The sequence below is a fragment of the Saccoglossus kowalevskii genome, chromosome 21, assembly GCF_978046115.1.
Source record: "Saccoglossus kowalevskii chromosome 21, keSacKowa6.1, whole genome shotgun sequence".
NCBI classification, from domain to species: Eukaryota; Metazoa; Hemichordata; class Enteropneusta; family Harrimaniidae; genus Saccoglossus; species Saccoglossus kowalevskii.
Genome location: NC_140661.1, coordinates 30417230 through 30432590, shown reverse-complemented (window position 1 = coordinate 30432590; position 15361 = coordinate 30417230). Strand labels below are relative to the sequence as shown.

General features: G+C 35.3%; 2 protein-coding genes across 2 annotated transcripts in view; both read left to right on the top strand.

Moving 5' to 3' along the window:
- The window catches only part of LOC100375358 (atrial natriuretic peptide receptor 1-like), a 66943-nt gene extending 63067 nt beyond the window's left edge, over window positions 1-3876 (top strand). The window contains exons 19-20 of the mRNA XM_085495372.1: window positions 1103-1194; window positions 3524-3876. Of these exons, the coding sequence (XP_085351498.1) occupies window positions 1103-1194; window positions 3524-3670 (239 nt within the window). The 3' untranslated portion in view covers window positions 3671-3876. The remainder of the gene's footprint in view (window positions 1-1102; window positions 1195-3523) is intronic.
- Window positions 3877-4034: 158 nt separating this feature from the next.
- LOC146729853 (atrial natriuretic peptide receptor 2-like) lies at window positions 4035-13476 on the top strand. Its single transcript, XM_085495370.1, has 9 exons — window positions 4035-4059; window positions 6621-6789; window positions 7202-7351; window positions 7491-7614; window positions 7802-7870; window positions 8291-8465; window positions 8623-8721; window positions 10664-10755; window positions 13124-13476. The coding sequence occupies exons 1-9, from the start codon at window positions 4035-4037 to the stop codon at window positions 13268-13270; spliced, it is 1050 nt and encodes a 349-aa protein (XP_085351496.1). The 3' UTR covers window positions 13271-13476.
- The last annotated feature ends 1885 nt before the right edge of the window (window positions 13477-15361 follow it).

Below are 15361 nucleotides of genomic sequence, written 5' to 3'. Positions count from 1 at the left end.
GACCTAGAATGACATCGCTTTTCTTCTTTGAAGGTGAAGGGCCATGGACCACGTGATTATCGTAATCACTTAGATTAGCCAAGTAGTCCTGCGCATATGCAAATACAGTTGTAATTGACATATTGTGGGTATAGTCGTTGTATTGAGCGTCTGCCAATAGAAAACTCACAATCAATATCGAATTAATAAAACATCAAGACAATTGAGTGTTAAGTAACGCTTGATAACAAAATAAAGGAGAAAGACAGGAACTTTTACGGTGGCCTGATATATGGTTTGGTATCATTTGAGTGTATTAAAGGCTGGTAACACAACCGACTTCAGAACGACAATCTTGCTGGACTTTCCATTTTATAAATAGGTTAATGTATAATAATTAATAATTAATTAAGTTACATTTCTAATCCAATTATTTTGATATAAAAAGAGATTTGCCCTACACGAATTTTAAAACGTTCGCCATTTAAATTGCGGAGTGTTATAGCCAATTTGATTAAAATCATCGTTAAGTAATCATGTTGCAACGAGACAATATTCGTTTATGTAATATAATATTATTTGTATGTATATTATGCGTAAACTATATAAATTGAGAAATAATTTCTATTCAAAATGCATTGAAAATTCTGCATTATTGTAATTTACCAACCCGGTACCCTGATTACAATATAATAATGATTTTATTTTAGTTTGACTATGACTTATTGCAACGTTTTTATGAAAGAGAGCTATATTTCGAAGTATCTGTCCATTTTCTTGTTTATTCACAGTTCTGCCACATTGAATATAAGTAATACGTCACTAAACACCGCTAGCTCGTTGGATAAACGTGCCATGACGCAGATACATGCGGCTGGTGAAAACTGCGCACATAAAAGACTCGACCTACATCAGTGCTTCAGCAACTCAAAACATGTGGAATCTTTAAACTAAGTCATTTTGATTCATTGCGACGATTTTACACCAAATACAAAGACTAATTTACACTTGTAACATAATCACGCGTATTACGTCCTGTACAATTGACCTTGAAACATCCCATTTATCAGCCGGTTTGTATATAGACTTCTCAAGATGGTTTGCTATGTTCGTCTCATTTCAGCTCTGAAAATCCACCTTAGCAGGGAAACACACAAGATATTGAAATCGTTCGGGTCATTTTATCTTACGTGCCGAGGCGAAATCGAGATGAAGGTAAGTATTGAAAGTGCCTTTGTCATTTGCAATTTGTGTGTAATTAATTTTTAATCAATAGTGTTTGGAGTTTTTATATATAATATGTTGAGAACAAATACGAATCAACTACTTCCTGACGTACTTTATTAGTAGTGCACATTGTACGATGTTCGATTGATATCCTGATTGAGTCATCAAGAAAGCATTACTGTATGAAGTTATCCGTGTACACGTTTTATACCAGTTACATACAGTTGCACTACTAACAACAATACAGATTATTGTAATGAGTATCACTTCGGAGATACAACACTTTTGTCAGCTTCCAATTGCATGTAAGCGTATATTTCAAGGTAATTGTGTATGGGGCCTTCTCAGAATTATCCCGACTCCCAGAGAGTTAATATTGCTTGATGGCATTCCATGGTGTATCTTTATCTGATAATATGTCACAGTGTAAGGTCTGTTTATTGCTACTGAGAGGGGTACCCACAAAACTCACACTGAACAGCAGGTTCTTTCACTCCTATAAAGAGGTAGACAAAATAATAGTATCCAAATCGATGATGAATCAAAATCAGAATCAATACCGAATCCGAGTCCCAAACACAACCAGAATTAGAATCACAATTCCACTTCTGGCACCAGAATGTAACAGTATAAGGCCTGCTTATTGCTCATGAGAGGGCACCACAGAACTCACTGGACAGGGGGTTCTTTTACTGCTGGAATGGGGTAGACAATAGTACTGGAAATTTAATACACATACATCAAAATATCAAGTTAAAGCTGCTGGCTCTAATACCTCTCAAAATGAGTGTAAGGAACAAAACACATACACATACAATGAATTAGGGAAGTGTGCATTGGGGATAACTCACAGTTCCAGGATGTATAATGAATAACAGTCAATGGCTTCTTCAACACAACGAAGAAGAAACACAGGTGTCTTGCTTGCAGAGGAACGTTGTTATTCTGGAGGACACCGCTGAAAGCAGGAGATCGCAGAGCAGTTCCTTCAATTCTCACAGAATGAGGATTGAAACTTGTATCACTTGTCTCACAATATCTCAGCAGGAACACACAGGGTACTCAATAGGAATGATGGAGACAATTGTCCTCAGTCTGTCCAATTTATAGGCATGACCTAGATTCAGGGACACCACCTGGGTTACCACATGATCCAATCAGAATGTGGTTTTGCCAGCAGCTGTCTCACGTAGGCAAGTCAGTAGATCATAAACATATATTTTGTTATGTAAATCACACGCAAACCTGGTAGAATTCAATTATCCTCTCAAAGTTGTAAAATTCCTTCGTTATGGAAATCACAAGCACACCTGGTAGATTCAAATTGTCCTTCCACGACAATGCACACAGATTTTTCCCATGATTCCATTCACACTTCTATTTGAAGGATTTGAGGTAATATGACAAAAACATAATAAAGGATGCTGACATAATAAATATATATACTAAGGGAACCTTCAAATGGGGAGATTGACTCAAGTTGACAACATAAGTATTGACATTGACACAACCATCAAATACCCGGAAGAGTAATTAGGAATCAATGAAGCAGATAGCATAGAACACACACAATCTAATAAGAACCGCCTTTTCCTGCAATGAACGATAGAAGTGAGAGGCAGGATCCAGCTAGAAATGTTCACAACCACCATCGGCCTGGACACATACCTTTCAAGCGTTTGTAAACAGCTTGGAATGACCAATGAAATCCAACTAATTGATGGAATTACAAAATATGAAATACAAGATTTTTTTAAAAAAATGCCAAACGCCTTGCCCGGGAAGAAAGGGAAATGCATGGCAAGTATCCTTAGCGTATTGTATCGGGATACCCTGAATTATCAAAAAGACAGATAACATTGAAAGACACAACAGGGCTGCTACATACTTGCACTGGAAGATTTTCAGACATTACAAGAAAAGACAGCAGAAAACTGGTATGAACACCAACCAGATAGAGTAAATGGGAATAAGAAATCCCGTAGGATATCCAATATAAACAGACGAAGAAATGAAAGAAAGTGCCAACAAACCAAACATAGTTACCAGGGACAAGAAAAAGAAGCCTTTAATCATTAGTGACAGTAATATTAAATATAAACACCTCTGTAAAACTGACTGACAAAATGTGGGGAATGTAAACTAGAACAGTGCCAGTAGTCATCGTGACATCAACAACATTCCTGGGGATATTCTTGGAACAGCCCACATAATAAACTTATCAGTTTGTTAATACTAATTATTATTATTATTATTATTATTATTATTATTATTATTATTACGCGGTATTATCTTCTGTTCTTCACATTTACAATAGGGCAAAGGAAAGCAACTCACGTACTGGCTTGAGGGCGAGGATACCCCGAAACCGAAGAGTAACGGATATACCTGCTCAAACGGATTTGTTTCGTCAGCCTCCGTGAAAAGTGGAAGAAACTTATGTATGAACTCCGACACACCATAGCTAAAATTATTGTTTTTGGGTCTTCTAAGACTTATGTGGAAGATATTAACGACTATACTTTCCTACAGTGACTATTTACAAGTGTTTATTCAACGAATTTAATAAACATAAATAATTGTTTTGGAATTAGACAGCGAACACATATCTACGTTTTGAGGATGCGAGAATTATTATTTGTAATTAAATAAGGAATGAGTATAAACATATTCTGGATTCTTTGTAATATGTGTCAATTTCTCAATATTATGGAAGCTAAAGCTTATGAATTATATGTGTACGTTTGTCTACATTATTCATACACATGAATCAGCATATACAAGACGCGGAGAATACCTGTGATCGAATCTTGTCGTTTGGCAATACCATGTCGACCATTATTTCATTACTTGGTAAAATACGTGTAAATACGTCTGAAATTAGACCATATAAAGGGTGATAGAGTAATCCACTTGTATGGTGCTAAGGACACACAGAAAAGCGTCATCTTTGCATAATATATATCTACTTGCAACATATTGAACAATGACACACGATAAAAGAAGACTAATCATTTATAATTGTAAAATATCATGTTGTATTTTATGTAGTACGTGCAAATGCTTTTAGGTTCCAAAATGAAAATGTAATGTATGTAAAACAATGTAATATAATTTAAAATAAATTACTTCTCTCAGTAACACAGACAATATTTTCAATACTGTGCAATTTCATTGGTAAATAAAACATATTAGTTCAAAAAATGTTAATTCCTAATTTTTAATTTCTAAGTTTTACTAATGGAAGAAAGAACATTATATTAATAAATCTTAGACAATGAAATATGAACGGTACAAACTTACTAAATATACAACAAACACAATTCTCATGACAAAATGTACAAAGCTTTATCAATAAGCATTTGATTAATTGCGTACGTTGTTTCAGTTAAGGTTTAGCGCTCTGCATTTTACAGACTAATTTGAAAGAAATTCAAAATACAATTGCTCTAAATACTTCACTACCAATGAAGAGATCATAAAATGATGTCAAATTGTCTCACATTTGGTTGCGAAAAAAAGTAGGATCACTATACATGTCTCTGTAACAATAAATGTTACAAAACCCAAACGCCAGTGCTCAGAGAAGTCGGCAACATGTCTGAAGTTAGAAGGCGCCCTCTCTGTTGGAGATGTAGAACTTGGGAATATCTATGTTTGCAATCGGGACACTTATAATATTTCACTAGTATATACTAGATTACAAATAATAAAGTCAAATCATGGTATATTGAGGACAGTAGTCAGTTTACGTATCTATCCATACTACTAGACTTTGCATACGTACTCAGTATCACATGGTATATTGAGGGCAGGAGTCAATTTACGTATCTATCCATACTACTAGACTTTGCATACGTACTCAGTATCACATGATATATTGAGGGCAGTAGTCAGTTTACGTATCTATCCATACTACTATACTTTGCATACGTACTCAGTATCACATGGTATATTGAGGGCAGGAGTCAATTTACGTATCTATCCATACTACTTGACTTTGCATACGTACTCAGTGTCACATGGTATATTGAGGGCAGGAGTCAATTTACGTATCTATCCATACTACTAGACTTTGCATACGTACTCAGTATCACATGGTATATTGAGGGCAGTAGTCAGTTTACGTATCTATCCATACTACTATACTTTGCATACGTACTCAGTGTCACATGGTATATTGAGGGCAGTAGTCAGTTTACGTATCTATCCATACTACTAGACTTTGCATACGTACTCAGTATCACATGGTATATTGAGGGCAGTAGTCAGTTTACGTATCTATCCATACTACTAGACTTTGCATACGTACTCAGTGTCACATGGTATATTGAGGGCAGGAGTCAATTTACGTATCTATCCATACTACTAGACTTTGCATACGTACTCAGTATCACATGGTATATTGAGGGCAGGAGTCAATTTACGTATCTATCCATACTACTAGACTTTGCATACGTACTCAGTATCACATGGTATATTGAGGGCAGTAGTCAGTTTACGTATCTATCCATACTACTGGACTTTACATACGTACTCAGTATCACATGGTATATTGAGGGCAGTAGTCAGTTTACGCATCTATCCATACTACTGGACTTTACATACATACTCAGTATCACATGGTATATTGAGGGCAGTAGTCAGTTTACGCATCTATCCATACTACTAGATTTTGCATACATACTCAGTATCACATGGTATATTGAGGACAGTAGTCAGTTTACGTATCTATCCATACTACTAGACTTTACATACGTACTCAGTATCACATGGTATATTGAGGGCAGTAGTCAGTTTACGTATCTAACCATAGTACTGGACTATACATACGTACTCATTATCGCATGGTATATTGTTTTCATTAGCCATTTGAAACGTTTTTGTTTTGTTTCCGTCGCTGGGTCATGACGGTGATATAATGCTATAGAATTGCAATTGAATAATCAACAATGCATTTATTCATAGTGATAAAGAATATATTGGACGTGTTGTAGCCACATTTACGTGCATACGTTTTTAATGATAATTAGTATGCTATTGAATTCTCATATTAAAACTAGTACGAATACTATTTTGAGAAAAGAATAGTTTGAACAAATTACTATAATTAAAACATATTGTTTTCCCAAACCCTCTTGCTTAGAATTTAGTCGTCTCTCTTCTCGCTTGTTATCGGTGTGAGAATGAAGATATATTAACGCACACCCTTTCGTAGCGACCCGTTCAAGTTGAATTCTGGGAAACTCTATAGTGCGTTTCATGCACTGTATCATTCTCCGACACTTAGATGTGAACAGAAGTAGCAATGCCTCCGTACCAGAACGAATATTACAGCACATAATTACCCCTTTCACCCCACAGAGTATGCAGAGGTCTAATGTTGGGGATGGTGTATATTTCTTTATTTTCAGAAATAGTACAAAAGGTCAGAGCTAGCAATAAACCGTATTTTAGACCAAGCGTAGATAAATCCACCTGTCCGGAAGAGCTGTATCCCGTAATGGAGAAATGCTGGTCACAGGACCAAGCTGAAAGACCAGATTTCAACTCACTGAGGACCACAATGAGAAAAATAAACAAGTAGGTCAATAAACGTTTTCTACAAGGAGAGCCTATTGAATCCCGAATCACACAAATCTGCGATGTATAAAATAAAGATAACAATGATGTCGACTATTCGGAGGAGTGTAGATATATTTGGAAGTGTTGTTGTTTGGATATATATCAAATATTTCGATAACAATATTTGTTAATACCAGTTGCGAACAACTATCGTCAACGTCAGGATTTGCGCTTCTATCGTCAATCTTTTTATCTCATCCAGTTATCGCGTTTTGGAGTTTCCAACAGGTTCAGGCTTGACCATTTATCAGTCAAGTACATCAAAACAAACCGTGGTCAGAGAAGTTCTTTGAATTGTTTGCACACAGTATGAATTTGAACTCGAGTTAACATGTCTCAGGTATATGGTGTATCATGTTTTGCTCTGCAGTCGAAGCGCAACTGGGAATATACTTGATAACTTGCTTCAACGTATGGAACAATATGCAAATAATCTCGAAAGTCTAGTTGAAGAAAGAACCGAGGCATTCTACGAAGAAAAGCGAAGAGCCGAAGAGTTATTATATCAAGTCTTGCCAAAGTAAGCTTCCTGCATACAATGCAAGAAAACCCCTGATATAGCTTGATTATATTTACGTGTTAAATACTTAGCTACTGGGCCATATGAAAAATGTAATGCATTATCATAATTTTACACACATTCTTTTATTTAACTCCAGACCCGTAGCTGAAAAGTTGAAGAGGGGAGAAGCTGTACAAGCTGAAGCCTTCGACAGTGTTACTATATTTTTCAGTGATATCGTGGGATTCACAGCTCTTTCTGCCTCCAGTACTCCCATGGAGGTACAAGTCATGTCTGTTTTATATATTTGATTCAAGTCATACATTTTACAAGTTCTGGAAACTTTTTTTTTTTTGAGAATGTTTATGGGGAGAGAAATTATGAAAATTGTTTATGTATTATATCGTCCGTTGCTTTATTTATTTCATATCCGTGTCTATATTACATCACATTTTTTTTATTTTTCAGGTTATCGCTCTACTAAATGATCTATACACATGTTTTGATGCAATTATTGACAACTTTCATGTTTACAAGGTAACACTTTGCAAAATCTAACGAGATATTCCGCACATATCCCCAAAGTTTGTGCTAATAGTTTTTTTATAATTGTTCATAAAATACCAACATTATATATGTACACTTGTGAACACAGTTTGTATCGCTCTGCACTAAAGTAAGGGGCAAATGTTCAAAATTTTTGGATTACACAAAAACCACTGGTGTATTAAATACTCCAATAAAAACGTTAAATAAAATCATCAAAACCCGTTCGTTTGGTGTTTTCAGATTTGTTCCCGATAATCAGCATTTAGCAATGAGCAATGAGCAGGGGACAGAGTCGCTGATTCAGATTTGCATTATGAGATCTATTGAAATTCAGCCAATGAGAGCACCGCTTACAATTTCACGATGCAACATCTGTACATTTACATGTGTGACTCTGCTTGAATACAGGTTGAGACAATTGGTGACGCTTATATGGTTGTATCGGGTCTTCCTATTCGTAATGGTGATTACCATGCTAGAGAGATAGGGCGTATGGCGCTCGCCCTTTTAGAAGCAGTCAAGACATTCAAAATTAGACATAAACCAGAAGAGAAGTTGAAACTACGCATTGGAATACACTCAGGTAGGTAATATTGCGACGCCAAGTTCGTTCGCTATCACATTACATTTGATGGTCATATACGTATTTTATTAATTATTATACGACGGCTAAAACGCACAAATAGTTATAAAATTATATGTTAAACACTGATATCCATCTTATTAATTTGTTTTGACAGGTATGGTTTGTGCGGGTGTTGTTGGTCTCAAAATGCCTCGCTATTGTCTCTTTGGGGACACAGTGAACACTGCTTCTAGAATGGAGTCAAACGGCCTACGTGAGTAATTTATTTGTTTTAATCTGACTAATGTAATACCACAGTACTAAATTATACTAAACGCGTTTTGCATTAATTTTGACACTTTTCATAATTAAATCCGCTTTTTAATGTTATAAGCATGGGCCACCATATATATGATACAATTTGTAATATTACTTTAGTTGTGAAGTGGGATTAATATCGATGCAATTGTGCGGGGTGGGAGAAGGGCGCTCATATGCGTTCAGGTAGTCAATGTATGCGGCCTCAAACCTTGTTCCTCAACTGATAACCAAATACTATACGTTATTTATACTATACCTTGTCATACAATCTAATTATATCTAGTACTCAAGGATACATCTGATCAAGTTTTTATATGGCTTAAAAACTTGCACCCCTCATATATACATATATTCTTAACCCATCAGTTACCCCCCCCCCCCACGGGCAACATACAGAGCCAATAGACGAACAGTAATTTTGCAATATTTGTATCTGAGTTTTTGGCATTTTCACTCGATCGTAGAAATTTATAATGAAATAGATTATCTTTCATTTAAATATTTTACGCTATATTGGTGGTGTTTTATGTACGCAATATTGACCAGATGTGTTATAAGTGAGTAAATTGGACATCTTTGTATATATTATACCCCCAAACAACTATCACGAAGTTGTAAGTCTTTTTGTTTGCTCTCTTGTTGAGGAAATTTCAGACTACACGATATAGTTACAGTACAATCGGTAGATACAGTGCAATGTGTTTACATAAGTTGGTTTGCTTACGGCTACGCCTGGAGATACATGTTGCTGGTATACAAATACTAAGCAAGACGACCGAATGACGACGACGACGACCTAGAATGACATCGCTTTTCTTCTTTGAAGGTGAAGGGCCATGGACCACGTGATTATCGTAATCACTTAGATTAGCCAAGTAGTCCTGCGCATATGCAAATACAGTTGTAATTGACATATTGTGGGTATAGTCGTTGTATTGAGCGTCTGCCAATAGAAAACTCACAATCAATATCGAATTAATAAAACATCAAGACAATTGAGTGTTAAGTAACGCTTGATAACAAAATAAAGGAGAAAGACAGGAACTTTTACGGTGGCCTGATATATGGTTTGGTATCATTTGAGTGTATTAAAGGCTGGTAACACAACCGACTTCAGAACGACAATCTTGCTGGACTTTCCATTTTATAAATAGGTTAATGTATAATAATTAATAATTAATTAAGTTACATTTCTAATCCAATTATTTTGATATAAAAAGAGATTTGCCCTACACGAATTTTAAAACGTTCGCCATTTAAATTGCGGAGTGTTATAGCCAATTTGATTAAAATCATCGTTAAGTAATCATGTTGCAACGAGACAATATTCGTTTATGTAATATAATATTATTTGTATGTATATTATGCGTAAACTATATAAATTGAGAAATAATTTCTATTCAAAATGCATTGAAAATTCTGCATTATTGTAATTTACCAACCCGGTACCCTGATTACAATATAATAATGATTTTATTTTAGTTTGACTATGACTTATTGCAACGTTTTTATGAAAGAGAGCTATATTTCGAAGTATCTGTCCATTTTCTTGTTTATTCACAGTTCTGCCACATTGAATATAAGTAATACGTCACTAAACACCGCTAGCTCGTTGGATAAACGTGCCATGACGCAGATACATGCGGCTGGTGAAAACTGCGCACATAAAAGACTCGACCTACATCAGTGCTTCAGCAACTCAAAACATGTGGAATCTTTAAACTAAGTCATTTTGATTCATTGCGACGATTTTACACCAAATACAAAGACTAATTTACACTTGTAACATAATCACGCGTATTACGTCCTGTACAATTGACCTTGAAACATCCCATTTATCAGCCGGTTTGTATATAGACTTCTCAAGATGGTTTGCTATGTTCGTCTCATTTCAGCTCTGAAAATCCACCTTAGCAGGGAAACACACAAGATATTGAAATCGTTCGGGTCATTTTATCTTACGTGCCGAGGCGAAATCGAGATGAAGGTAAGTATTGAAAGTGCCTTTGTCATTTGCAATTTGTGTGTAATTAATTTTTAATCAATAGTGTTTGGAGTTTTTATATATAATATGTTGAGAACAAATACGAATCAACTACTTCCTGACGTACTTTATTAGTAGTGCACATTGTACGATGTTCGATTGATATCCTGATTGAGTCATCAAGAAAGCATTACTGTATGAAGTTATCCGTGTACACGTTTTATACCAGTTACATACAGTTGCACTACTAACAACAATACAGATTATTGTAATGAGTATCACTTCGGAGATACAACACTTTTGTCAGCTTCCAATTGCATGTAAGCGTATATTTCAAGGTAATTGTGTATGGGGCCTTCTCAGAATTATCCCGACTCCCAGAGAGTTAATATTGCTTGATGGCATTCCATGGTGTATCTTTATCTGATAATATGTCACAGTGTAAGGTCTGTTTATTGCTACTGAGAGGGGTACCCACAAAACTCACACTGAACAGCAGGTTCTTTCACTCCTATAAAGAGGTAGACAAAATAATAGTATCCAAATCGATGATGAATCAAAATCAGAATCAATACCGAATCCGAGTCCCAAACACAACCAGAATTAGAATCACAATTCCACTTCTGGCACCAGAATGTAACAGTATAAGGCCTGCTTATTGCTAATGAGAGGGCACCACAGAACTCACTGGACAGGGGGTTCTTTTACTGCTGGAATGGGGTAGACAATAGTACTGGAAATTTAATACACATACATCAAAATATCAAGTTAAAGCTGCTGGCTCTAATACCTCTCAAAATGAGTGTAAGGAACAAAACACATACACATACAATGAATTAGGGAAGTGTGCATTGGGGATAACTCACAGTTCCAGGATGTATAATGAATAACAGTCAATGGCTTCTTCAACACAACGAAGAAGAAACACAGGTGTCTTGCTTGCAGAGGAACGTTGTTATTCTGGAGGACACCGCTGAAAGCAGGAGATCGCAGAGCAGTTCCTTCAATTCTCACAGAATGAGGATTGAAACTTGTATCACTTGTCTCACAATATCTCAGCAGGAACACACAGGGTACTCAATAGGAATGATGGAGACAATTGTCCTCAGTCTGTCCAATTTATAGGCATGACCTAGATTCAGGGACACCACCTGGGTTACCACATGATCCAATCAGAATGTGGTTTTGCCAGCAGCTGTCTCACGTAGGCAAGTCAGTAGATCATAAACATATATTTTGTTATGTAAATCACACGCAAACCTGGTAGAATTCAATTATCCTCTCAAAGTTGTAAAATTCCTTCGTTATGGAAATCACAAGCACACCTGGTAGATTCAAATTGTCCTTCCACGACAATGCACACAGATTTTTCCCATGATTCCATTCACACTTCTATTTGAAGGATTTGAGGTAATATGACAAAAACATAATAAAGGATGCTGACATAATAAATATATATACTAAGGGAACCTTCAAATGGGGAGATTGACTCAAGTTGACAACATAAGTATTGACATTGACACAGCCATCAAATACCCGGAAGAGTAATTAGGAATCAATGAAGCAGATAGCATAGAACACACACAATCTAATAAGAACCGCCTTTTCCTGCAATGAACGATAGAAGTGAGAGGCAGGATCCAGCTAGAAATGTTCACAACCACCATCGGCCTGGACACATACCTTTCAAGCGTTTGTAAACAGCTTGGAATGACCAATGAAATCCAACTAATTGATGGAATTACAAAATATGAAATACAAGATTTTTTTAAAAAAATGCCAAACGCCTTGCCCGGGAAGAAAGGGAAATGCATGGCAAGTATCCTTAGCGTATTGTATCGGGATACCCTGAATTATCAAAAAGACAGATAACATTGAAAGACACAACAGGGCTGCTACATACTTGCACTGGAAGATTTTCAGACATTACAAGAAAAGACAGCAGAAAACTGGTATGAACACCAACCAGATAGAGTAAATGGGAATAAGAAATCCCGTAGGATATCCAATATAAACAGACGAAGAAATGAAAGAAAGTGCCAACAAACCAAACATAGTTACCAGGGACAAGAAAAAGAAGCCTTTAATCATTAGTGACAGTAATATTAAATATAAACACCTCTGTAAAACTGACTGACAAAATGTGGGGAATGTAAACTAGAACAGTGCCAGTAGTCATCGTGACATCAACAACATTCCTGGGGATATTCTTGGAACAGCCCACATAATAAACTTATCAGTTTGTTAATACTAATTATTATTATTATTATTATTATTATTATTATTATTATTATTATTATTATTATTATTATTATTATTATTATTATTATTATTACGCGGTATTATCTTCTGTTCTTCACATTTACAATAGGGCAAAGGAAAGCAACTCACGTACTGGCTTGAGGGCGAGGATACCCCGAAACCGAAGAGTAACGGATATACCTGCTCAAACGGATTTGTTTCGTCAGCCTCCGTGAAAAGTGGAAGAAACTTATGTATGAACTCCGACACACCATAGCTAAAATTATTGTTTTTGGGTCTTCTAAGACTTATGTGGAAGATATTAACGACTATACTTTCCTACAGTGACTATTTACAAGTGTTTATTCAACGAATTTAATAAACATAAATAATTGTTTTGGAATTAGACAGCGAACACATATCTACGTTTTGAGGATGCGAGAATTATTATTTGTAATTAAATAAGGAATGAGTATAAACATATTCTGGATTCTTTGTAATATGTGTCAATTTCTCAATATTATGGAAGCTAAAGCTTATGAATTATATGTGTACGTTTGTCTACATTATTCATACACATGAATCAGCATATACAAGACGCGGAGAATACCTGTGATCGAATCTTGTCGTTTGGCAATACCATGTCGACCATTATTTCATTACTTGGTAAAATACGTGTAAATACGTCTGAAATTAGACCATATAAAGGGTGATAGAGTAATCCACTTGTATGGTGCTAAGGACACACAGAAAAGCGTCATCTTTGCATAATATATATCTACTTGCAACATATTGAACAATGACACACGATAAAAGAAGACTAATCATTTATAATTGTAAAATATCATGTTGTATTTTATGTAGTACGTGCAAATGCTTTTAGGTTCCAAAATGAAAATGTAATGTATGTAAAACAATGTAATATAATTTAAAATAAATTACTTCTCTCAGTAACACAGACAATATTTTCAATACTGTGCAATTTCATTGGTAAATAAAACATATTAGTTCAAAAAATGTTAATTCCTAATTTTTAATTTCTAAGTTTTACTAATGGAAGAAAGAACATTATATTAATAAATCTTAGACAATGAAATATGAACGGTACAAACTTACTAAATATACAACAAACACAATTCTCATGACAAAATGTACAAAGCTTTATCAATAAGCATTTGATTAATTGCGTACGTTGTTTCAGTTAAGGTTTAGCGCTCTGCATTTTACAGACTAATTTGAAAGAAATTCAAAATACAATTGCTCTAAATACTTCACTACCAATGAAGAGATCATAAAATGATGTCAAATTGTCTCACATTTGGTTGCGAAAAAAAGTAGGATCACTATACATGTCTCTGTAACAATAAATGTTACAAAACCCAAACGCCAGTGCTCAGAGAAGTCGGCAACATGTCTGAAGTTAGAAGGCGCCCTCTCTGTTGGAGATGTAGAACTTGGGAATATCTATGTTTGCAATCGGGACACTTATAATATTTCACTAGTATATACTAGATTACAAATAATAAAGTCAAATCATATCTAGTTCTTATATTTTTTACTTTCTGTACTCGACCAACCGAGGATTTTAGATCATGAGAACGACACAAAAATACACATCGATAGACTGTGTTTGTTCATAATGATATGCATGCATCACAGTGTATATGGCTAGCAACTACTAAAAAATCAAGAAATAATGCAGTTATCTGGGATTTTGTCGATAATGGTAATCTATTAAAGTATAAAACCTGGTTGTTCTAACCACCAAACGCTACTCAGTCGTAATCGGTGCAGAAACTTGCGCTACACTTTGTGTCTGTTGTGAACACTGTAATGGTTCATGTAAAAAGTGAAGTCAAAACATCGTCGTTATTACGACATTCAACTTTATTCTTTTAATATAATATCAATATTAACATAGATATTGGAAGATTCTGCCTATTAAACAATACGACATTTCCGATTTTAGTATCTTAAACTGCAGACGTTTTTGGAACAAACTATCCTTAAAATTATATATTCAACCTATCAATTTTAACACACTTTAAATTTTCAAAAAAGAATTCACAAAGAATAACATAAGCAATGGATACATTCACATGTCGGTGACATGAATTTCCCACTATAGTGGAATGAAAAAGCTCATTGTTCGATAGGAAAAAAAAATGTGGAATAATAGAAACTTAATCTTAAAATGGGGTTCTTGCTAAAAACATTAAAATCTCGATTACAACACTGTGACCATATAACCCACAAATTCACTACGCTTCGCGGATTACCTTTGCGAGTGGTAACCCACTAACCCAGCTAGGTGATACACTGAGCGTTTCCAGACCGGAGATAGAGGGATTGTGGTAGCCTACGTGTT